A 25349-nucleotide genomic window follows, 5' to 3' on the forward strand; every position below is an offset into this window, starting at 1 on the left:
GGAAAACTGTAAGAAAAAGCTGTACATGAAAGCGGTACTAAAAAGCTGAAGTAAAGCTTTTGTGATTGGTAAAAAATCAAAGTTGTATACTTGTACCGCTTTGTTTTTGGTTACCAATCACACCCAATCCTGTTCAAAAACATATATACTTGCTGAAAATATTTTCATTTTTACTCTCTTTCACATAATTACAATATGTTAAATTAATTTTTAAATTTTTTTATAGATTTGAGTACACTATTTTACATTTAAAATATTGTTTTGAGGGAGTAGGGTTTAGAATTTAGAATTTAGTTATTTTATATATTAAAAAGGGGTATATTTGAAAATAGACACCATGAATGGAAATTTTTGAAAAAAACATAAAAACCGTCTTAAAATAGCAAATTGAGTTAGATATTTCTATCGCTGTCTAATTTCTTCTCTTTTTTTTTTTACATAAAATCTTATTATATTACTAACTCTTCACTTTTCGTGTAGTATATTATACAAAATCATTACACAAATATTTGTTTCACCGGGAAAATAAACACAACAAAATTATTTAAAATATAGTAATATCAACTAATATGTTATCCATCACATAAATCCCAAAAATATTCTCTTACGTTGTAGCTCAAGTCAGTTCCTACTGTATAAGGTACTTTTTAAGTTTAAATACGTCTGCATTCTTATGGTTTTGCTGTGTGTAGTTGGGTTCAAATTGTGCCTGCTTTTGAGAATTTTTTGTAAGAAATTAAATCGTCATCAGAAATCTTGACAAAATTTGTGTGTCTGATGAGACTGTATAACCTTGTGTCATGTAACTGATGGATTGAATGTGTGTTGAAAAAGATCAAACTAATTCCGAATATGAATGAGCAGAAAGCTTGATATGTATATTAGACATTCAAATTTAAAAGTTTATCCAGTTTGTTTTGGTTTTAATTTTAAGGAAATTAAAATTTTAAAAAGATTCAAAATATTATAAATATTTAAACTTTAATTTTTTTATAAATATGCATACTTAACATTTAAACTTTTTAAAAAAGTTAAATTTTATAAAATATTTAAACTATCAATGATATTTACACTTTTGTGAAGTTTCAAATATTAGATATATTTAAACGTTATAAGAAGTTTATATACTTCAACTTTATAAGAAGCGACAATCTTATAAAATGTTACATTAAATGGTTACAATCTTAATATATATCATACTAATTCAATCTAATCCTAATAATACAAAATAATAAATATTAAAAATTAAGATAATATTAATAAATAAATAAAAAGTCTGTCTCACTGTTTACCGTGAATTCAGATATTATGAGATGGGATTATATAACGGGACATGTTTGAATCGATATTAATATAAAATTAAAGTATCATTCATTCGGTGCTTCACGGATAAAATATCATTTCATTAATTGTTAACAGTATCAATATTAGAGTAATAGATGTATCTAATTAAGTTGATTAAATTAATATTATGTAAAAACCAAACTGACACTAAACAAATTAAATCATAGAATTAACAATCAAAATACAATTATATTATTTTAAACACTAAACAAAAATAACAAACAATAGAAATTAAAAATTAATTTTTTCAGTTACAAATAACTTGTTATGCGGTGTACCGCATATAAAATCTAGTAGCTAAATAGTGAAATAACCGAATTATGAAATAACATAATCAATAGGACAACAACGATTTTAAACATGATATAAACGATTTTTTCTTAAAATGCCTAAAACTACTTTTTAAACACTCGTAGCCACACAAAAATTGCTATCTTTGAAATGGAATGATCAAAGCTCCTACATAGAACGACAAGATGGCTATATTATTGTAGGATGCATTCTCAAAAATATCGTGTATAAACTATGTAAAGAAAAGGAATGCTTGGTTGCACTCTTCAATCTCTCAACCTTACTTTCGTTTGGTGGGAGAGATTTAGCAAAATATGAAATACAAGTTGGCAAATCTTGGCACTGGCCTACAGAATCGTCAATCTCAAGCTAATGTTTATAATCAAATGACCTTCCTTGATCTTTTTGGATACTTACTATGTATGTAGGTTAAGTAGTTAAGTTTATGGCTCTTTTCACATACATTTTCTTCTAATTTGCCTACTGATAAGTCGCTCCAAATGATGCTTGTATATAAAAACACATACAAAACAAAAAAAGAGGTAACATGAATAGATAAAATTTTCAAACAATTGATACGGTACACAACAATGATTTCAAAGTAATACAAAGGTTATAGACTTATATATATATATATATATATATATCATATAAATTTGAACTTAGATTTGTCTGTCGAACTTTTCACGTGACCGTCTTCTCAATAGTATACAATTATGCATTTAACTAGGATTTACCCCGTGGTACACTACGGGTTCATTTCTTTTATTTTTTATTTGTTTTATAAATCAATAACCCCGTGCATTCTGAAGAAATTAACAGTCAAATATTTATAACAAATATATCCAAATTTAAGTTATATTCATGTGTTAGTTTTGTTTAGTGTAAGATTATATAATTGTATTTGACTGTTAATTATAGGATTTAACCCACAGTTTACCGCAAAATAATTTATTCTCTACATTATCATAAATTACTCAATTTAATATATCTAATATTCTAATATTGATAATGTTAGCAAAATAATGAAATGATAAATTATCAGTGTAACACCAAATTAATGATAACTAAATTTATATTCATATTGATCCAAATCATTCGCACAATATAATATTCATTATATTCACCAAATCAATCATTGCGTGTTATTTTAACTTTTAATTGTAAATATTCATTATATATTAAAATAACTTAAATGTAAAATAATATATATATCTGGAAATACTTGTTTGGTTACAAAAAATCCTAAAATAATTTTTAAAATATATATCCGTTTATAAAAATTCAAATCGCATCATATGCTGAAAAAAAAATCTAAAATTTTATTAAATTTATGTATTAAATAGTAATTCAAATAATTAAATATAAGATTAAATAAAAGTGAAAGGAGAATTCTATTTTAATATAACATATTGCTTGATATTAGGTAGATAGGTTTTAGGAAATTAATATTATCAAATAAGGAAATGATTGTGTTTGGTTGTAAGGATTGTAGAGAATTTAGTTGGGACTTGTTTGAATACAAAGATAAGAGAGGATGACACAAAAATGTACTTCAAAAATGTTAAGATAGATTTAAAACAATCTAAAAGCACACGTCGATTTATGCATTTGAATAAAATATATCTATATTAACATTTTTGAAGTACATTTTATGTTATGCCTTTTTAGTTTTCCTTATTTAAATTTTTATTTACAACATTAACCCCACAAAAACTTCCAAAAATAGCATTAATTCAGATTTGTTTCTTAAAAGTTTTACATTCCATTCTAACTAAAAAAAATTACAGCAAAATCAATATGGAAACAGAATTATATATTTAACAACATCTTCTATCTCTGAATCATTTGCAAACACAGAAAACAATAATTTGATTCCCATTTTGTTTTCCAATATCTGTGAGCTTTGATTCTTAACGTAAGAAGAACTTTGATTCACATTATTTAAATATTATAATTAACATATATAAACTTAATAAAATATTATGAATATGTAAAATTAAAAAAAAAAAATACAATATGATATGGTTATATAGTAGATGAGTTGTAAAGATGACATGTTTGAATTAATAAAATATCATTAAATTGGTGCTAATACGGGTTAAATCCTCATTTAATTATTTTTCAACACTATTAATATTAGAATGTTTGACATATAAAATCAAGTTGATTTAACTAAGATTGTGTAAAATAATTAAATAATTAGGAACAATGTGACTTAATCATAGCGTATAATAACTTATTATGTATTTAGATCCCTTATTTTTTTTGTTATAATAATTAAAAATCAAAATAGAATTTCAAACACTAAACAAAACAAACTAAATATAACAAACAAATGATCATGAAGTATATTGCGGGTTAAAAAAATTTGTATAAATATTTTGCCGTACAAACAGCCGGAAAAATTAGTTATTACTCTATTTACAAAACATCTAATATTTAACAAACAAATATAATATAAAATATATATAATAATAATAAAATTATATGCACGGGTGTACCGCGGGTTAAAATTTAATTATCTTCTTAATTAAATAGCACAAAACATTTAACAAACATAACCATGATTTAACGGATCGTATGTGTGGGATACAAGCCCAAAGAACTTAATAGATTGAGCCAGAATTGCCCAAGGTCCAAAGCTTTCTTTTGACTAGCACTGAAAATAAATTTGGTTAAAAACAACACACTATATATGGCCATGATTTATACATATATGGTTTCCTGGCCACATTGGCCACATAGTATACACTAATGCATATATACATGTATGTACATCATAAATCAGAAAAAAAACATTTTGATTGCCTTGCATAGATTATACACATCCAGATGCACATATATCATACATGACCTCAACGCATCTATTCCAATGTCTTCAAACGTATCCTTTAGTATATCGCAAATATGCTTTCTCTAGCGGACTTTCAACTTACCGCTCTCCACCAACATGCCTTGTTGCGTTATACTGATGTAATTTACATATTATCGAATCCGGTTATATACCAAGTCACCAACGAACAAAACATATCAACATTGACATTAATAATACTTTTTCCTCGACCAAGTTGTTTTAAAATTAATTACGGGTACTCCATGTCCCTGATCTCGATCCACCTTCAATACCTATAATTATTTGCCAAATACTCCTTACAAACACTCTTCCTCAACTTCATATCGAATCTAAATTTCGATTAAGCTATTATAATGCTCAAGCCTCCAACTAAACAGACGTGTTAATAAATACTATTTAGAATTGTAAAAATAAAATACTTTTAAATACATATGAATATCAAGTGTTAGAATGTATAATCTATAGATTTACTCCGCCGTGGGAGATGGAGAATATAGAGCTTTACCATTATTTTTCGTCAACCCTCTAGCTAGTCTTACAAATATGTTAATTAATTAGTAAGAAGCAAATAATTAAGCATTTCGAACTAATTAAACATCCACGAAGCAGACAAGAACCTCTGGGTTTCTTCCGCTGTCTTACGGAGTGTGAACATTGTCGTCAAGCCGTCCAAATCACACTAAAAATATAGTACTGTATATTGTTTATATACGATTATGCTAAGCATCAAATCAAATCTCAACGTTATGAATAGATCATTAACCTAAAAATCCACCAACCCGTGACGCATCTCTGGTGCGACATACACATGCCCGTGAGTTTTGCGAAACCACACGTGGCGACTCACCATTTTTCCAATCCTATTTAATGTCATATCAATCTTTCTCGTAAATTATAATCTACGTCCATGACATTTTGAGTTATCATGGATCTAGTAAGAAAATTATATTTTATAGACTATATGCAACAACTTTCTATTTTTATTCGCAACGTTTGGTAGCTCCGAAGTAAAGATCATTTGATCATCACGATTTGGTCGTTAGGGCTTACTGCCAATATATATTTTGTTACAATAAATTTGGGTTTTGTGCAAAAAAACCCTCCAACTAGTTTTTTTTTTGCAAGAAAACCCTCAAGGTGTGGAAAATGCAAGTCAATATCACCAACTCGAAAGTCATCCGCAATACAGCCCTCTCCCGTATTGATGACGTGGCATCCGTCTATATCATTTAAAAACGTAACAGAAATCAAAACGACACCGTTTTGTTACTTTTGAAAACGACAGAAAGTTTACCATCCTTGTCGTTTTAAAATCTCAAAAACGACACAGAACAAAAGTCGGGTTCTGTCATCTTTTAAACAAAAGCCGATATCGTGAAAGAAGTTTTAATTTGGGGATTAGGGTTCATCTTTGGGTTTGATTTGGGGAAAAGAGATAGAGAATTAGGTTTCACGAGATCTCTTATATTGTTTGAGATATGTTCGATTAGGGTTCATTGTTGGGCTCGATTTGGGGAAAAAGAGATGGTTTCTTGAGATCTCTTAGAGAATTAGGGTTCTGTTCGATTTGATTATGGTTCATCGTTGGGTTCATTGTTGGGTTTGATTAGGGTTTTGTTTTATTGCGATTAGGGATCTGTTAGAGCGAAGAGGTGAAGGGCAATTAATCGGGCTGAGTTTGAGTTGAAGGGAAACGATTCGGGGAGAAGATTGATTTGAGTGTTGGGGAATCAAAGGAGGGCAACGATGAGGTGAGAATTGATGATTTTGAGAGTATCAATTGTTATTGTCCATTCATTTTGATATGTGCAAAATTTTAGAATTCTAATATTTTTGTTTTTTTGGTTCAGTTTTGATTTGTTTATGCATGTTGGTGGATATTGGTCAGCTGAGGACCAATATCTTGGAGGAGAGAGACATAAAGTGGGTTTGGTATCAGCTGAATCATTCAGCTTACGTATGATTCTGGTGCTTCTTTCGGAACTCCTCGAGTATGAAGACAACATGAAGAAAGTGTCTTGGTTTCCACTTGAAACGCCTGGTAAGAAAGAAGATATTGATAACGATGAAGTGTTGAAGAAAGCGGTTCATTATGCAGTTGGAGCTGGTGCATTAACCTTATTTATTGTTCGGGAAGATGATCCTTATATAGGTAGGCACATTGATACTAATGCGTTGAGGTATTTGTCAGACGATGAAGCATTGGTTGATGGTGAAGTTAGTGGTGGTAGTGGCTCTGAGTCAGATGATGAAGTTCAGTTTGAAGATATTGTTTACAGCGATAGTGATGATGACAGTCCACATGTTGAGGTAGATGAGAGCAAGTATCGAAAGTTTTGTATTGGTGATGAGTACAATACAATTGATTCCTTTAAAAGAGCTGTTACGAGATATGCTGTGAAGAAGAGGAGGGACATCAAATATGAGAAGTCAGATGGCAAACGTGTAGTTGTTATTTGCTCTGGAAAGAAATGCCCTTGGAGGATTTCAGCAACTATCAACAGCAGTTCTAATAGAGTAGTAATCAGATCGTTAAATGATGAGCATAATTGTACTTGGCAAGGGGTCGTGTCATTGCTGACTAACTCTCGGATTGCTGATCTCTACATAGAAGAATTCAGACTAAATCCAGAGTTCTCAGCAAATCAATTACAACAGAAGCTTCTTAGACGCAACATCAATGTGCCTTGGACAATTTGTGAGAGGACACCGCTGAAATGTCTTAAGACATTTGATGAAGAGCAAGAAGAGTCTTTTGCTAGGTTATTCGATTATGTTGCTGAGCTGAAGAGAAGCAATATTGGATCCACAGTTGAATGTGAGGTAAGGGAAAGTAGGTTCCATAGGTTTTATGTGTGCTTTGCTGCTTTAAAAAATGGGTGGAAGAGAGCATGTCGAAAGATCCTCCATCTAGATGGAACATTTCTGAAGTGGAGAATGACAGGAATGTTATTAGTTGCATGTGGAAGAGATCCCAATGATCAGATGTTTCCTGTAGCTTGGGCGATTGTGGATTGTGAGAATACGCCAAACTGGTTGTGGTTCCTTGAACATTTGGTTGATGACTTGGGTTTAGAGTTGGGAAATGGACTAACACTAGGTAGTGATCAGCAAAAAGGATTGATTGCAGCAGTGAAGGTGGTATTGCCTTATGCTGAACACAGGATGTGTGCAAGGCATGTTTATGCCAACTGGAAGAAGAAGTATGCTGGAGCAGAATATGAGGACATGTTCTGGGCTGCTGCAGACTCTTACTATCCACAACAATTTGATAGAAAGATGCAAGAGCTGAAAGAGTATGATCCTGCTGCTTTTAATGACTTGAAGATTTCTCTTTTTTGTCCATGGTCAAGGTAATTTATTTTACTTGTTCTGTTTTTTTTTTCGGATATGACTTTGTTTTATTTGATTGTTAACTTGGTGTGTCTCTTGTAGGGCTTATTTTACAGAGTTCTCAAAGTGTGCTGCTATAGAAAACAATCTTGGAGAGTCATTCAATGCAGCAATCCGGATAGCAAGAAGTAAACCGGTTGTTGAGATGCTGGAAGAAATAAGAAAAAGGGTTATGGTGAGCAATGAAAAGAAAAGAGCCGAGGCTGAGAAAACAAAAGGAGAGTACACTCCTAAGGCGATAGCTTTACTAGACCAGCAGATTGATTTGGCAAAGAATTGTAGACCTTTGAGCTGCGGATTGGGGAATTATGAGGTTGGCTACTTTAACTACAAAACTAATATACGAATTGAAGGTTTTGTGGTGCAGATGCGAGGTGAGATCAAATGCAGTTGTAGAATGTATATGGTCAGTGGGATCCCATGTAGCCACATTGTTTCTTGTCTTAGACATGAGAAGAATACTGACCAAGATCCTAAGAAGATGATTTCTCCATGGTTCACTGCTCAGAAGTTGCAGACTTGTTATGCTGATGGACTTTGTGGTGTGAATGGAATGAATCTATGGGAGGTGACTACAACAGTCAGGGTCTTGCCACCTCCTTACAAGAGGCCTGGTGGAAGACCTCCAGGGAAGAAGAGAAAGAGGGAGAAGGGTGAACCAAGGGAAGGAGGAACCAAGCTTTCTAAAAGAGGAACAAAAATTGTAAGACTCTCTTAATGTCTTAGGTTCTCTTTTTTTGTATTTGCATTTCTGATTTCTGACCTTATCGTTCTTATTTTATGCAGCATTGTAGCTTGTGTGGAGAAGAAGGCCACAACAAGCTGAAATGCAAGAATGGACCAATGCCTAAGCCGCCAAAGAAACCACCAGGTAGACCAAGAAAGACAGCTACTGCAAAAACACCATTTGCATCAACCTCTACTGCCCAAGAAGATCTTCCAAGCCTTTCAGCTGCTCACCCAAAAAAACGTCCAAGAAGATCTCGGATAAGTCAGCCTTATGGTACATCATCATCACAACCAACTGCTGACACACCATTTGAATCGGCCTCAACTACTGAACTTGGTTTAGAAAGGCCAGCCCAAGAAGATCTTCCAAGCCTTTCATCTGCTCTCCCAAAAAGACGTCCAGGAAGGCCTTGGAAAAGTCAGCATGATGATGCATCATCTTCACAACCAACTCCTAAGAGACTTCCTATGTATGACACAGGGCCCATGTATCTACCAATAGTGAGACTTTCCAAGCCTTTTCGTTTGTCGATTCTTATTAATGTTGATTAATGTTGGTCTAGTCTATTTACTTTGGCCAAAAACAAAACTGAATTTGTGTTGTGATTGTGATTGTGCAGGAAGGTTATGGTGTATTCACCAGTCCTGTAACTGGTGACGACTATATTCAGGTAGGGAGGTCTGTAACTGATGCACGAGACAACACCATACTACCAAGCAGTCTGTATCAAGCTAGAGAACGCAAGAAAATGGAGGTTTCACGTGGACGTGGAAAGAAGAAATAAGGGAAAGCATCATGTGTGTGTTTTGAATCTTATGAGTTGATTTCTGTTTGACAAACCTTTTCTTTTGTGTGTTTTAACCATCGTCTGTTTTAAACTTGAGTTTATTTCACAAAAATCATTGTGTTTGTTATCTTCTTAAGACCAAAATACATCTCCAAACCATTGTGTTTGTTATCTTGTTAAGACCATTCAAAATTCTTGTTGTTAAGACCAAAATACATGTCCAAACCATTGTCTTTGTAATCTTGTTAAGACCATTCGAAATTCTCATTGTTACAGACCAAAATACATGTCCAAACCAAATTTCACATACTAACACACACGTCATACACCAACAAAATACAAAACCATACACCTAAACTACTTGAAGAGCCTTTCAAAAACAATCAAAATTGAAAGATCTCCATCCGCAATTACTTAATATTCTACTAAAACAAATAGATTATCATTGCAAGCAAAACAAAAGCCGCAACAAACACATTCTTCAACTCCATAGCTATTCCATCTCTTTTATTTGCAATCAATACCTTAAGGCTATCCAACTCCATCTGATTTTTTGATTGGATATCATAGAGGTGATCAATCTCGTCTCTTTGGACCTGAATTATTTCACGCATTCGTTTCAAACTAGGACAGCCATAAGTTTCTTGCTTTAGTGCCCTTAGTTCTTCCATCATAGCTACATCCCACCATTTCCAAATATGACATTCTCCATCCTACAAATAAATATTTAAACCATAATTCAAATAAAATTTATCCACAATTCAACATTTATCACAATAATTCAACCATAGTCGCAAAATATAACCAAATTATAAAAAAACTTACATCTCTATTTTGACATGTGTAGAAGAGCCTTCCTGGGTTTGTCCTTGTAAAAGAAGGTTCAAGCCTTGGCTTTTCACCACAGTAACAAACTGTAGGAATCCCATATTCAGCATCCTCATATTCAACTTGACTTGTGTTTGATAGAGAGTATGAATCAGACATTGTGAACGAAAGAGATGAAGGAGGAAAAAAAAGACCAAACTTTGAACTCCTAAATCCTAATCGAAATCTATAACCTAAATCTCTTTTCCCCAAATCAAACCCAGCGATGAACCCTAATCCCCAAATCGAATTTTATGTTTCACGATCTTGTTTTTGTGACTTTAAAACGACAGGGGACTTTGTGTCGTTTTTAAAAGACGAAAACGGTGTCGTTTTGATTTCTGTTACGTTTTTAAACGATATAGACGGATGCCACGTTATCGATACGGGAGAGGGCTGTATTGCGGGTGACTTTCGAGTTGGTGGTATTGACTTGCATTTTCCACACCTGGAGGGTTTTCTTGCAAAAAAAAACTAGTTGGAGGGTTTTTTTGCATAAAACCCAATAAATTTCACTAAGCATAATTGCAATACATATACTTTTCAAGAATTCGTATATTTGTTCTTAAGGATTGTATGATTTTACACCCGAAACAACGTATTGTACGATTTAAAAAAAAAAAAAACGTATTGTACGATTTTTAGTTAGGACAAAAGTAGACCACATGGACTTTTAATCAAATTTGGGGACAAAAGTAAACTCATATATATAATCACATTGAAATATTTTACGTCATTGTCGATTTATAAAATATTTTTAGCTAAAAATACAAAAATTAATAAATTATATAAGATTTTATTTCATACAAAATTCTAGTTTGCTTTTGTGTTTTACACAAATTAGGTAGCTAATTGAAATAAAATCTTTCTGCACTTCCATCTTATACCCTCCTATAAACTGATTATTATTTTTAAGTATGTAATTTTAAAAATATATATATATATATGGGATAATGTTAGTCGTAGTTTTATATCATCCACAGAACATGTTATCTTTAATGTCCAATTAACACAAAACCACGAACATTAAACTAGCGAAATTGCATAACCATATCTAAAGGTCAAAAAATGTGTACGAAATAGTCGAAGTCAATCCTCGTTGCTAAATAGAATTAAACTTTTGTTTTTGAATTATGCTTATGGGTAATTCACACATTAATATATATATATATACTAGCATTTGGTCCGCGCTACGCGCGGGAGTTAGATTAGGGTGTTTTTTGGTTATTTTGGTATAATCTTTATTGGTTATGTCAATTTCTCCTTGCATCTAGTTTTGTTGTTCATTTGTTTTCTTTTGTTGTTTTGTTGATTAAATTTTTTTCCTCTAGGTTTTTACAGCAAGTATAATGTAGTAAACTGTTTATTTTTTTAGAAATTTGAATATTCTTAGATTTTTTTTTGTAATTAATAATGAGAAGTTAAGATTGTATAGTAAAAGTTGTTGTCTAGCTGTAGTAGTTAGTTGTGCTTTATTCAAATTATTTGTCATGTTCTGGTTGGATTGTTATTTACCTTTTTATATGTGGTTGTAGTATGTGAAAAAACCTGCAACATAAAAAAAACTGCAGCTTTTAACTGACTCGCTTTATATAAATTATAACAACTCGCTTCTTATATTATTTTATATACATCCCAATGTTTTTAAAATAATTTTCTAATGAAATCTTGTGCTGCATGATCATTAGGGTGTATCTCATTCTTCGCTCCTCAATGAAGCATTGCTTTGTTTGCTCAAACCGTCTGTGTTCTTCAGCAAGGTAAAGAACCATATTCTCATTCCTATTGTTTCAAGACAGAAGAGTTAACTTCTTTAGTTTACAAATGTACTTTTGTTGTCAATATGTCATTTGTTTTTTTTTATAGATTTTGGATGCGATGGTTTCTCTAACTCGATCATAGACGTTGCAGCTACTAACGCCACCGCTTCGAGTGGTTTCGAATTCACCGATTCCACCACCTCTCATCTCACGTGGTTTGGGTCCACCGTAACCACAACCAACACTGGATCCGGTGTTGATGTCACCGTCTCCGTCACCATCGCTTGTTCTTTTATCTTCTTCTCTTGCTCGGCTTTCGCTTGCATGTTCTTCACCGTCTCAAACATCTCATCAACTATTTTCTTCATCTCATCAATAGTGTTCTTTTGTATCTTCATCTCACAATCTGATACCAAATTGTTATAAACCTCTTTTATTGCTTGTGAATGAAGAATAGAAAGCTTAGCTCCCTCTTAATAATAAACAACGTTTATGATGAACATATCTCACCCTCAAAGCGTAGAGGATACATTCTACTAACAACTTTTATAGAAAAAAACAAAAAAAGACAACATTTGGTATCACCCCCTAATCCAACACAAACAAAGAGAATACTGTGCAATATTGTTTGAGAAAGATTTTACAAGATTTTATGAGAGATTTTACAAGATTAAGAAAAACAAATCAGCAAGATTTTAAAAAACTTTCTAAACAATCACCTAGAATCCTTCATTTTATACTTTCCATAATTTTAGTTTAAGTCATTAAAATTCTCTTAAAATCCCAAACCAATACCCCCTACTTGTCCTCAATATCAACGTCTAACCCCCTTTTATTCTTTCTTCGCCGTAGGGAAAACACATATCGATATGTTCCAGGCAAGATCAAGGTCAGGTTACAAAAATTTGATGAATAAATAATAGGGTGACCGAGAGTTGGGACTTGAGCAAGAATATCAAATTCCTTTCCTGCATAGCGACAAGATGAGCAGCACTCTGATTCTGCTGTTAAGCATCTTGATAGCACTATGGATTCCAGTAAGATGAGCAGCCATTGCAATACATCGAGGAATCAACCTAAAACTCCATGCAATAAAAAGTCAAGATAACACTAAATATGCAGGGTTACAATGATTGCTTACATTGAGTTGCTGCTGAGCAGCCATCAGATGGCTTAAGATGAGCAACATGATCAACCGATATCCTTCAGCTTCAACTGTCTGCACGAATTTACAACCACCGCTATATTATCAAAAGTCCACTCTCGTATCACATCGATGAAATAAAAATCAAGGGGCTTAAACTCATACATCAATCGTATAGCTTGTATGCAAGAAAATCGACTGAGGAATCCCATCAATGACATGGAACTCTAGTTTTGGAGACAATCAATGATTATCATAGTCAATAAGATGATAATCTCTAAAACAAATAAGACAATCAATGATGGAAAAAAAAAACCAATTTACCGCTTTCGTAAATAGTCACTGGAAGATCCTTCTGTGAGTGATTGATAGCCGGATTTAGAAGAACATAAACAGAGGATTCATTAATGTCCATCAGCTGTAGATGACAAAAACCTCACACAATCAGTACTACAACAATAGAGAACCATATCAGAATAAAACAATGAAACTGCAACTCACAGCTCTGTGGATAAGCATATCAGATTCCGTAGCATCGCTTCCCGTAGAGTACCGTCCCAATATGTAGAACTTAGGGAACACCTTCTTATCTAAAATCCCCATAGACGTACAAATTATAACCAAAGCGAGAACGATATAAAGAGAGAGAGAGAGAGAGAGAGAGAGAGAGAGAGAGAGTGTATGTGAGAAAAACTTACAGAGTTCTTGCTTCTTCTCAAGGAAGGGTCTATTGAGAGTATCAGTAGTAGGATCAAACAAAAGCTCGAAAATGTTGAAGATCTCAACCATACGGCCGATCTGGAGACCGATCACGCATCCATAAACCCTAGGGTTTTGCAGTAACATCGCGTCGGCGTTGCTGGAGCCATTACCGGTTGCGCAAGAAGCGGCGGAAGGGTTAAGCTGATCGGATATGTTGAGCATCACCAGAGGATGCAGCTTGAACGTGAGAGCACTCAACGAAAAAGGGCAGGCCAGTGACGAAGCATTCTTCCGACGATGTGTTGGCGAAGAAAGCCAGCTTTGAGATTTGCGAATGACAGTGGAATCCATGTTAGTCAAGAGAAATTTCAGAGACAAAGAAAATTATAAGAAGGATGAAATTGGAGAAGATGACATTATATAGGACTTAAACTTACGCCAATTGAAGAAAGAATAGTGGGTCTTGAATTGAAAGAGGGAGTATTGAACGCTTGAATTACCGTTAAACAGGAAGACGTTACTATGGAGATGGAAGACAGAGAAGACAGTGAAAGGTTGTGGAAGAGTGCCCAACATTAATTTCAAATCTATCCATTAGGTGAACCGGGATGAAAGAATGAAGACGCTTCAGGTTGCACAAGGGAGAACGGCAGAGTAGAGTCTCGTGGAGAGGGGTTTTATTTCGCCGGGAGTTGTTGGTATGGAGTTTCATGGGCTTTTAAAGAGATATGGGCCAAATAAATAGGAACTGGTAATGTCGAAAATTTGGTCCGATTAAACAGAGTGAGTACTGACATGGCAGCACCAGAAATAAGAAAAAGTTAACTTTATATATATAGATATATAAATTATAAAAATATATTTATACGTGCTGTCACGTAGACATAAATGTACACACAAAAAGTTTGATGTTACTTGGAGTATCCTTCACAGTTTGCGGCATATAGATTTGGAAGCAAAACACGTGTCGCGACTTGGAGATACTTTCCGATGATGAAAAAAGAGCCACTAACAGAGAGCGTTGCGGCGCGTGTAACCAAAGTGTACACGTGGTGTTAAGTTGAGCCACAAGAGCCCATCATCACTCACGACCCGTGAGAGAGAGATACATGTGACATATAGAGACGAAAATATACAAAAAAAAAAACTTACGCTTTAAAACTTTTCGTGTTTCTCCTTCTAATCAAATAACTTTTGGGAATAATGGCTTCGACCTTACCTTACATACAGTTTTTTGTTTCTGTAGTAGGTCTAGCTAGTATGATACAGTATCTAATATATTTATTTCCATAGAGATATTCATTTGACAAGTGACAACTATATCTTTGAGAGGATATCAATAACCTAGATATACTTTAGTGGATTTGTGTTAGCTAGTGCATAAGTTTTGTTAGGAGAATGACTTGAAGTCTTGAACATATTCTCATATATATTGTTTTTGCCTTCTTTCTTCGATATCGCCCAACGATAATGATAGGCATATATAGCACGACTTAAATTTAAAAATAGAATAAAAACAATTAATTAAGAGACAAACTACTTTGTACGTTTGAAGAATATAATGTCACTGTCTCTGTCTACGTATATATTTTACATGATTACATCCACTATGAAAAATTCTAATAATTTATACATGTATTGGTGAATTGAATTCTGTATATAGATGTTTCTTATGAAGTTAGAGATAATTCTGGCCGACATTAAATGATTCTTATTTAAAACTAAAAGCAAGAAATAGAGAAATGTGTGGGAGGACAGCTCGTTTAGAAGCATTAGGAACCAATGGATCCATTTCCGGAGCCCCCGCCCAACTTTTTCCTTACGGGTCTTCAACACCCACAAGAAATATACTTAACTACAATACAACAAAGTGTCACGAGATTTGTCTATTTGCTTCTCAATTATTTATTTCACTTGACTTTTTTAATTTATTAAACTATAAAAATGCATAAAACTTAATATTGTTTTTTTTCTTAAATTTCTATGTGTTTTTTCTTTATGCGTCAGCATTGTTAGTGTTTCACAAGCTAAAAATTTTAAGAAGCTAAAAAGGGTGCATGATTGGTAATGTTATTGTTGTGGATTAGGATCGATATCAATCGTTGTCGTATGAATGATCTTTGTTTCTTGAATCGAAAAAGATTCTAAAGATCCATCCATATACACAATTTATGAATTTTCCATGTCACGATTACCTTTCAACGATAATTCATCTTGTACTTCCACTAATATAAGATATATGTCTTACAATCAAATGTGTAAATGTTTATCTATACATATGAATCTGCAAATTAAACGGAGCTGAAGAACTTGCATCAAGATTTATTTATTTTTTCAAAAAAAAACTTAATATAACTTATTAATATTTTCTTTAAAAGATTAAAAATCAAATATTTTTATATTTATTATACTGTTTCATATAATCTAATGCAATCCAAACATTATAAGTTCAGTATTTCATCAGAAGAAGAAAATATATATATATATATATATATATATATGTATATGTATACTGTTGATACATACAACTATAAACATGGCCTACAAAATTTAAGTCGGTCATGTAAATAAACATGATCCATGTTCTGAACAATACGGTACGAAGGAAGGTGAACAATTAATTATTGACAGTGCCGCACACACACTTCACGAATGTAAGCGCAAGATTTCAAATCAGTCCTTCCAACATTATGTGTTCTAATCATTTCGTATTTTTATATGATTATTAACCAATAATTATTCTTCTAGCTATCTCTACACATATTCCATTATTAAGTTGTGGTCTTATACATCTTACTATGGCAAATGAAGATATGCTGTCTACTAGTGGATAATTGACCAATAAGAATTTTGTCCAATTATAGATCTAAATCCTCACAACCAAAATTCAAGTTTGTTATATATCACGAACATAGAGACGCAAACTCTCATTTGCATAAATATCACAAGACATCTATTTGTTAGCTAATAACGTTGTGTGTTGGTGGTATTACAAATATATTAGGATTCTACGAGATTAGAATTGGAATAATGTTCACTAATAAGCAATTAGTTATTATTTTTCTTTGTCTCCATTACATATAGTTGATCAAAAGTATTAGTATCTTACAATTTACAAATCAGTTAATTGTTATATTAAGTTAACGTGGCAATTCTTTTGCATGGGGATTGAAGATGAGTAACCAGGGTTACTGATAAAACCTTGTACTGACTGACTTGCTCAAGAGTTTTAATTTAATTTAAGTTCAGATTTGCTTTAAGAAATAGGCTGGATATACTAGCTAGGAGGACTTTCTAACTACTAACTAGCATCAATAATTTTACCCATTGAATGAAAATCAATATATAATAGTTTTGTAAAAAAAAACTAGCATCAATAATATGCTAAGAAATTTGGATCTTATAACATAGGAAACATGAAATCTCTTGGACTGCGAGAAACAGTATAACTATATATACATATATATAGTACAGAAACTAAGATAAATAACTACAATAACTACCGCGGTAATGTCTCTTTTCCCCTATTTTTAAATGTATCTCATTCTCACATATTTACGCAGAAAATAGTTAAAACAAAAAAAAACAAAGTTCGTTCAAGCATAACTCAGAAAAACGTCTAGTAAATAAATTTAATAGATGATATAAATTGTGATTATGTTGATGACGATAACATGTATACAGTATATTGTTGAAAAAAACAAAAATTCAAACAAGAATTAAAAAATGTAATGGATAGAAAGTATGTAAGATCAAAAACAACGTTATGTTTAAAACTAAATTATGGCAAAGTTATAGTTCACTCTATACTTTATTATTATATATAGAGATTGATCTATATATAAAAATAAAAATAAAAACAAGATGTCAAGAATTTTCTCCATACACAAGAAGGTAATTAAGGTAATTAGGATAAACTTCTACGAATCCTTAAAAAGGATTAATTTATTTTATATGTTATTAATTCAAAACGTATTCACCTTGACCATTCAGAAGCCATATAAGTATATCAATCCAAACATTAGTCAATATTTCGATATAGATGAAAACATTACAATCTTTCTAACTAGAAAATAAAAATAAATAATCGAAAAGAGAAAAAGACAAGTCGTAAAAACAGTAGAATATTTGCTAACTAAAAACAAGTCTCCTCCTCTTAAAAAAACCTCATGTCCAACAACAACACATAGATAGAACTCAATAACCAACAAGTAATAAACACGTGTCATCTACACGGACTTCAAACTTCATTTGTCTCTGTGTGTGTTCTGTTCTGCTTTGCTATATAACAGACTTCAAAACTCATCTAACTCTCTTAACTTTACACTCTCTCTCTCTTTCTCTTTCTCCATTTCTCTCTTCTCCATAGCTTAGCAATGCGAGGTCTCGGAGGCATTCTCGTGGTTTACATAATCTCCACTGTCCTCTTCGGACATTTCACGTACGTGGCACGAGGAAGATATCATTACCACAAGAGTCGTCGTGGCCTCTCGCATCCTCTTCCTCCTCCTTCTTCTCCTCCACCTCCACCTCCTCTTGAATCGGCCAATCCACCTGATCAAGTCCCGTCTGACCCGTACCCGAATCCAGACCCGATTCCAGACCCGGCTCCGGGAGATTCTGACTCAGGGTGCATCTTTGACGTCACGTCATATGGAGCAGTGGGTGATGGTTCTTGCGACGACACGGCAGCGTTTAGAGATGCTTGGAAAGCCGCTTGTGCCGTCGAGTCCGGCATCGTTTTGGCACCTGAAGGTGGCGTTTTTAAAATCACTTCCACTATTTTCTCCGGTCCATGTCAACCGGGACTCGTATTTCAGGTGAGCCAAACAAAATAAATGATTCTTCTTCTAACAAAAATAACATTTTAAAAAAATTAAATTCACTATGCTAATAATCATAAAATGTACCATGTTTATGTTCTAATTTTATATGTCATTTGAAAGTATTATTTATGTAAATTTTAACGTTTGTGTTTTTTGGTTGGGATTGTGAAGTTGGACGGAGTGTTGATGCCACCGGACGGACCAGAGGAATGGCCAGAGAAAGACAGTAAACAACAGTGGTTGGTTTTTTACCGCCTCGAGGGTATCACATTTGCCGGCAAAGGCACCGTCGAAGGCAATGGTCAAAAATGGTGGGATCTACCTTGCAAACCCCACAGGGTAAAAAAATTTCACTATTGTTATAACTTTACATTAGAGATTTGCTGATTATTAATTATTAACTGATAAGTCGTGTGGTCGTGACAAAACAGAACACACGACAAGAAACCGTACTATTATTATTCGTATATAAATTTTCTTATAAAAACAAAAAAATTGTTGTCAAATAATATAATTTGGACTCTGTGTTTTATTATCATTTTTTTCAGGGACCAAACGGATCATCGTCGTCTGGACCATGTGAGAGCCCGACTGTGAGTCCTAACTAAACCGAACCAAATCCAATACCGATTTAAATTTGGTTTAGCACTAACCCCTTTTTTCATTATTTTTGTTTAGATGATACGATTTTTCATGAGCAATAATATAGTGGTGAGAGGATTAAGAATCCAAAACAGTCCACAGTTTCACATGAAATTCGACGGATGTGAAGGAGTTCTAATAAACGAAATCCAAATATCGTCTCCGAAACTAAGTCCGAACACGGATGGTATCCATCTCGGAAACACAAGATCTGTTGCCATTTACAACTCTGTCGTTAGCAACGGTACTGTTTTTTATTGGTATATATCAATAATGTTGTGTTGTAACTTTGGTTTTAAGAATATTATTATGTATTAATAGGGAATGAACAATAAAAATGAAACAGGAGACGATTGCATATCGATAGGAACTGGCTGCTCAGATGTTGACATTCAAGGTGTCACTTGTGGGCCTAGTCACGGGATCAGGTTTGTCTCTTTTTCATTCCCTCTTCTGTCTTTTTTTTTTTTTTTAATTATAAACATTCATTAAAAACAGAATATTAACGTTAATTTTTGTTGTTTATTTTGTTTTTGGAATTGATTCCATTACGATGTCTGTGTGTGTTTTACATGGATCACGGATGTTAGCTGAATGTTCCATCCACTGGAAATTGAACTTTTTAACTAGTTGACAAAAAATATCGAACTTGGCAATAAACCAAAAAGTTATTCATATTCCATAAATCTTATTTTTGAACTTGAATAATATATTTCTATGCAAAACTTTAAAAAAATATACCATTTTTAATAATTTAGTCTAAAACTCAAAATTACATGATTATTAATCCCTTTTCCTTGGAAAAATCAAACACAACTACTATTAATTTTTTCGATCTTTTCTTGGGGTGTTTTTTTCTTCCAATTTTATTCACCTTTTTCAAAACGCCATTTGATTCAAACCGCTTCAAATCGTTTTAAAACGCAGCATTTTAATAAACTTAAGTGATACATATCATAATTATTCATATTCATAAATATCATTTTCGAGTTTGAATAAATATTTCTATACAAAATTCTAATAAGGTATCATCTTTCACTTAATTTGGTCTAAAACTAAAAAAAACTACATAATTCTTATTTCTTATCATTGGGAAAAGCAAAATCAACTACTGTTTTTTTTTTTCTTTTCAAAATTTGTTTTTATGTGTTCTATTTCATTTTATATGTTTACTTGATTTCTAACCGCTAAAAAAAACACTTTTGAAAATGTGGTCTCAAAACGCAGCATTGGGAGCTTAGGCGTGCACAATTCACAAGCCTGCGTATCAAACATAACAGTCCGAAACACGGCGATCCGCGATTCGGATAACGGCCTCCGGGTGAAAACATGGCAAGGCGGAACCGGATCCGTCTCAAACCTCCTCTTCGAAAACATCCAAATGGAGAACGTCCTCAACTGCATAATCGTCGACCAGTACTACTGCTCATCGAAAGAGTGTCGCAACGAGACATCTGCGGTTCGAGTCTTCGATGTGGAGTACCGTAACATCAAAGGAACTTACGACGTTAGAAGCCCCCCGATTCATTTCGCATGTAGTGATACCGTCGCTTGCACAAATATAACGATGTCGGAGGTCGAGTTGTTGCCGGAGGAAGGTGAGCTAGTTGATGATCCGTTTTGTTGGAATGCTTATGGGAAACAAGAGACGTTGACGATCCCGCCAATTGATTGTTTGCTTGATGGCTCTCCTGTGGTTGAAGAAGTGTATGATTCGAATTATGGTTGTTAGTAGCGTGTGCACACTTGGATGGTTAAGGTTTGCCCCTTTTATTTTAGTTGTATATTGGGCCATCCCTTGTAGGGTCTTTTAGTGGAAGCCTTATTTGTGCGATGAGATTTTTATGCATCTCTATGGCTTATTATTTTTCGTCCATTATATATATTTTATATCTGTTGTCTATCAGATCTTTTATAAGTACATTTTTGTTTTTTTTGTTGCATTCCTTTCATACGATCTTTTACTTCTAAGTAAAGACAGTGAAATACATATTTCTGAAAAGATGCACTCGCAGTCGCAGATAAGTGAACTAAATATGAGACTACATTTACACTATCAGCCATCAGGAGTTACTAGAACTAGACCAGGTTATATGTCATAATATCAGATCTAGACCAGGTTATATGTCATCAAAAAGGGGAAAAAGCAAAACTTAATATTCAATTTAAAACTCTTTTGAGTTGGGAGGAACAAAGGTACCAAACAAACAAACAAACAGAAGGCAGATGTAAAAGTCAAATTGAAGATTTTACAGTAATAGAAGAAGAAAGAAAACACTCCGAAAGCGGACAGGATATGAATTTCCGATCATAACACATCCAAAATAACCAAAACGCAACAACTAACCCACAAACCTCAACGATTCTCTGTTTTTGGCGTTTGATCAAACCACGGATTATAAGTCACCAGTCAAGACTCATCTATACAGACAGAACCCTCTCTTCATACCACATTGGCTTGTATGATGAACCATGATTAACTTTTGACTTTGAAGAGATCAGTATATAAGGAATCAGATATTAAGCCAAACCCGAGGTGGTTTTACTTCTCGAGTGACTTGGTGTCCAGAGGAATAGTACCGACTGTTAAAATTGCAGGAGATTCGGCAACTTTTACGGGTACTGATCCTACTTTGGCAGTGTCATTGTCATCAGAAATAGAAGCATCAACAACTTCAGAGGGGCCTGACTTATCCAGAGAGCCAGCGGATGTCGGTTTAGACTTGGCTTGACTCTTCTGGTTTACGTGAGAAACAGTGGTCGGGTTAGATTCTGGACCACTCGGGTCAATGGTGAGAGAGCTCATCTTCTTCTGTGTGGAAGAAGTATTTTCTTCATTACCTTCCTTTACAGTGGTCTCCTCATTCCCATCTGACTTTGCACGAACCTCCTCGCTTTCCGCAGAGATAACTGAAGGTGTTTTGAAGGCTTCCAAGGAGGTTTTCTTGTTTCTGTCAGAGAGATCTGGTCTGGGTAAAGGTGAAGGGCTATGATAGGTCCTGTACGGTAGCCTGTTTCTCTCATCCAGCATGACTCTCTGCCGGCTTTCGTAATACACAAAATCATCTAGTAATGAAGTCCTTTCCATATGATCTTTAAATATTTTTAGCACTTCCAGACCTTGTTTCAGCATTATCTGCAGAAGAAGACGGTATATTAGCAAATTCTCAAGATGTGAGAATCTTCAAAGCGAGTCAAGTGTGCTAGTAGAAAAACTGACCTCTTGTGTGTCTCGACTGTTGGTGACCGGCTTATTCTCATTGTTCTGTAGTATGATGTGCCTGAAATAGCTATTGGGAACATCTTTTATGATGTGCCATTTGACCGGAAAGCTTCCACTCCATTTGTCTTGCTGCCAAAAATCCATGTCTTTATCGAAAGAAACTGGACCAGTCATCTCAGCCATGCCACAGAACAAACCACTAGCATTGACCTAAAAAGAAAAGCACTGCATCAGAATAAGCTTATCATAAACAAGCTAGCATGTAAGACAAGAGAAGGAAAAACTCACAGAAAAGAACAAGAATATCGGGCATTCACAAGACTTCTCGGAGGCTATTTTCTGAGCATCTTCATATGCACTCTGCAATTTCTTGTTTCCATGCAAAGTTGATGACCAGACATTATATTTGATGCTCTTGTGAACATCATCTTCACTATACGATTTAATCACAAAAAACTTTGCATTGCTGTAATCGATTTGGAGATCTTCTTTATTATACTGAGAAGGATTGATCACAATATTCCCTTCGGCATCAGCATTTCCAGCTTTTGTTGTATAAGCTTTGACAATTAGTTGATTCCCCATTCCTCTCGATCTTCGACCTCGATTTTGTTCACTAACTCTATCAGGAATTATATTTGCATGGCCACCATACATCTTGGGCCGGAGATTGTTATTATTTGTTGCAAGTTTTGGAAAACCGTTTAGTCCATGTGGAGCAGTGTCTAATTGTCCAAAAGACGATACTCTGCTACTACTGGAAACAACATCAACAGGTTGAACACTAACGGAAGTAGCTCTTCCCTGCAAAGATGATTCAAAGTCAGAATGATCAACAAACTACACCTAGAACTACACAAATAAGCATATCAATGTCTGAAATTATATTCACAATCATCTAGCCAAGATTCTTTCTAATTCAACAACATCCTACTACTAATATCCAAAATAAAGTAGTTTAAGTAAATCAAAAATTAATACCTGGAGAGTTTGTCCCGATGATGGAGAAGAGTCACTCTTTTCCATTTCTCCCTGCCTACTTTGTCCAGAGTTAGGCCTTGGCTTGTCTGGGATCTTTCCCAAAGAATTTACTGCAGAGAGTTTTGGAGCATTCCTCTGAACCCCACCAGAAGAAGTGTCATTTCTATGCCTGGATCCTCTCCCATCGGATCGAACCCTATTAGCTGAACCAGAATCCACCAGCGAGTTCGTTGAGCTACTCGAGATGATATCAGGTTGAATTGCATAGGGAACAAAAGTAGGTGACGTTGCGACACTCTGGTAAGGAGGAAAAGAGTAAAATTGTTGAGGAGCAACAAAAGGAGAATCAACGCCTATTGCAGCTCCCGGAATATAAGGATTGAATGGATTGTAAGGAGACTGTGCATATCCATAACTAGGTGTATAGCATATATAGGGAGAATTTTCATTCTGCCCACCCTGAATTATAAAAGAAGAAGACAGAATGTTAACACAGGAAAAATGTATGTGAACAACTCTAAATGACAAGTTGTTATGAGCGAGATTAGTACCGTGTATTGGACTTCTGAACCATCTACACCAAAAAACATCTGATGGTTCTCCCAGTCACCGGGTGACTCATAACCTGAAAATTCATAAAGATTAGGAAACTCCTCTCCACACCTTAAGACCAAGAGGATATAGGATTGAAACAATGAAATCTAACTAAATTACCTGTACAGTAATAGCCATAACTGGCATCAACGGGGTAATACATGCCCTGGTCAACAACAAAATCAGGGGCTCCTTCGGAGGTATACATTGCTTTTAACTTATCAACGAAAAATTTTTTTTTTATGTCAATGGAGTTTAAATAAACACCTGAAATTAACACAAAGGTTTAACATGAGCATTTGTATCACAAAAAAAAAATTCAGAGGCCCGTTTGCAAAAAACAAAAGTCCCCGAACTATTGTAAAAATGTCCCAATCGAACCAACAACACTCAAATTCCAAAACGCGAAAAGAACCCTAAATCCAACGTAAGCGGTACAAACAAAAATGAAACTTAGATTGACGGAGACCTAAACCCAGACGAAGATGCAAATTCACAAAAAAAATCCTAAAAAACGAAATTTACATAAACATAAAGCTAATTGCTCGAAAGAACTCGAAAGCCCAGACGAATACATACAACGAAGAAGAGAATAGCAGCAGCAGATACTAAATTTTTTTATCAGGTTACCAGAAATTTGGGAGATTCAGGACATGCTCAGCCTACGAAGCTCTTCGAATTAAGAGGAAGAAGAAACGGATGCTTCAAAAGGGGGATAAATAACAAGGAAGAGAGGCTTAGCAGCAAGTGTTGGACAAAAATAAAATTTAAAAACCTCTGCAGAATCGAAACCCTAACCCTAGATTGAGAGAAGGGGCTTGGAGAGAGAGAGAGAGAGATCCGACGAATTCAGAGAAAAAAAAGTTAGAAAACCTGAAGACGCGCAAAGGTAGAGATTCATCTTTAGCTTTTGATGTAATACGCTGCGTTTCAGCGGGTGAAACTATCCATTGACTTCTCCCTCTGCAAAGTCGAAAATACCCTTGTCGTTGACCGACTGTGCAATCTCCCAAAATTCTTATGGCAACATATTTGGGAAAATAGCCATTTCCTACCATCCTCGTTTTAGGCCCTGTTCGTTTCACTAGTTTGCATTTTCATTCAAATGATCCATTCAAAAACTTCATCCAAATGACTCATTTGAATGTCAAATGATTCAACAAACAAAAATAAAAATGGTTCATTTGGATGATGAATCTGAATGGAAA

General features: G+C 34.0%; 3 protein-coding genes and 1 pseudogene across 4 annotated transcripts; 2 read left to right on the forward strand and 2 right to left on the reverse strand.

Moving 5' to 3' along the window:
• Window positions 1-6346: 6346 nt before the first annotated feature.
• On the forward strand, window positions 6347-9468 carry LOC147924631 (uncharacterized). Its single transcript, XM_087497345.1, has 4 exons — window positions 6347-7845; window positions 7928-8588; window positions 8672-9115; window positions 9235-9468. Exons 1-4 carry the CDS (start codon window positions 6356-6358, stop codon window positions 9397-9399), a joined length of 2760 nt encoding a protein of 919 aa, XP_087353471.1. The 5' UTR covers window positions 6347-6355; the 3' UTR covers window positions 9400-9468.
• Window positions 9469-12232: 2764 nt separating this feature from the next.
• LOC104759822 (COP9 signalosome complex subunit 6b-like) lies at window positions 12233-14226 on the reverse strand (annotated as a pseudogene).
• Window positions 14227-18155: 3929 nt separating this feature from the next.
• On the forward strand, window positions 18156-21286 carry LOC104758103 (polygalacturonase At1g48100-like). Of its 2 annotated transcripts, none has more exons than XM_087495449.1 (6): window positions 18156-18695; window positions 18873-19040; window positions 19250-19294; window positions 19380-19587; window positions 19690-19771; window positions 20571-21286. In XM_087495449.1, the coding sequence occupies exons 1-6, from the start codon at window positions 18252-18254 to the stop codon at window positions 21073-21075; spliced, it is 1452 nt and encodes a 483-aa protein (XP_087351575.1). In that variant the 5' UTR covers window positions 18156-18251; the 3' UTR covers window positions 21076-21286. The 2 variants fall into 2 exon arrangements, 1 of the variants encoding a protein (XP_087351575.1); XR_015586854.1 differs by having other exon boundaries at window positions 18192-18695; window positions 19665-19771.
• Window positions 21287-21487: 201 nt separating this feature from the next.
• On the reverse strand, window positions 21488-25061 carry LOC104758104 (uncharacterized). The gene is made up of 7 exons (XM_010480918.3): window positions 24772-25061; window positions 24262-24408; window positions 24099-24172; window positions 23548-24006; window positions 22855-23370; window positions 22564-22776; window positions 21488-22479 (listed from the first exon to the last, which is right to left on the reverse strand). Exons 2-7 carry the CDS (start codon window positions 24347-24349, stop codon window positions 21886-21888), a joined length of 1944 nt encoding a protein of 647 aa, XP_010479220.1. The 5' UTR covers window positions 24350-24408; window positions 24772-25061; the 3' UTR covers window positions 21488-21885.
• Between the last annotated feature and the right edge of the window lie 288 nt (window positions 25062-25349).

This window comes from Camelina sativa, chromosome 17 (assembly GCF_030686135.1).
Source record: "Camelina sativa cultivar CO46 ecotype springtype chromosome 17, ASM3068613v1".
Lineage (NCBI taxonomy): Eukaryota > Viridiplantae > Streptophyta > Magnoliopsida > Brassicales > Brassicaceae > Camelina > Camelina sativa.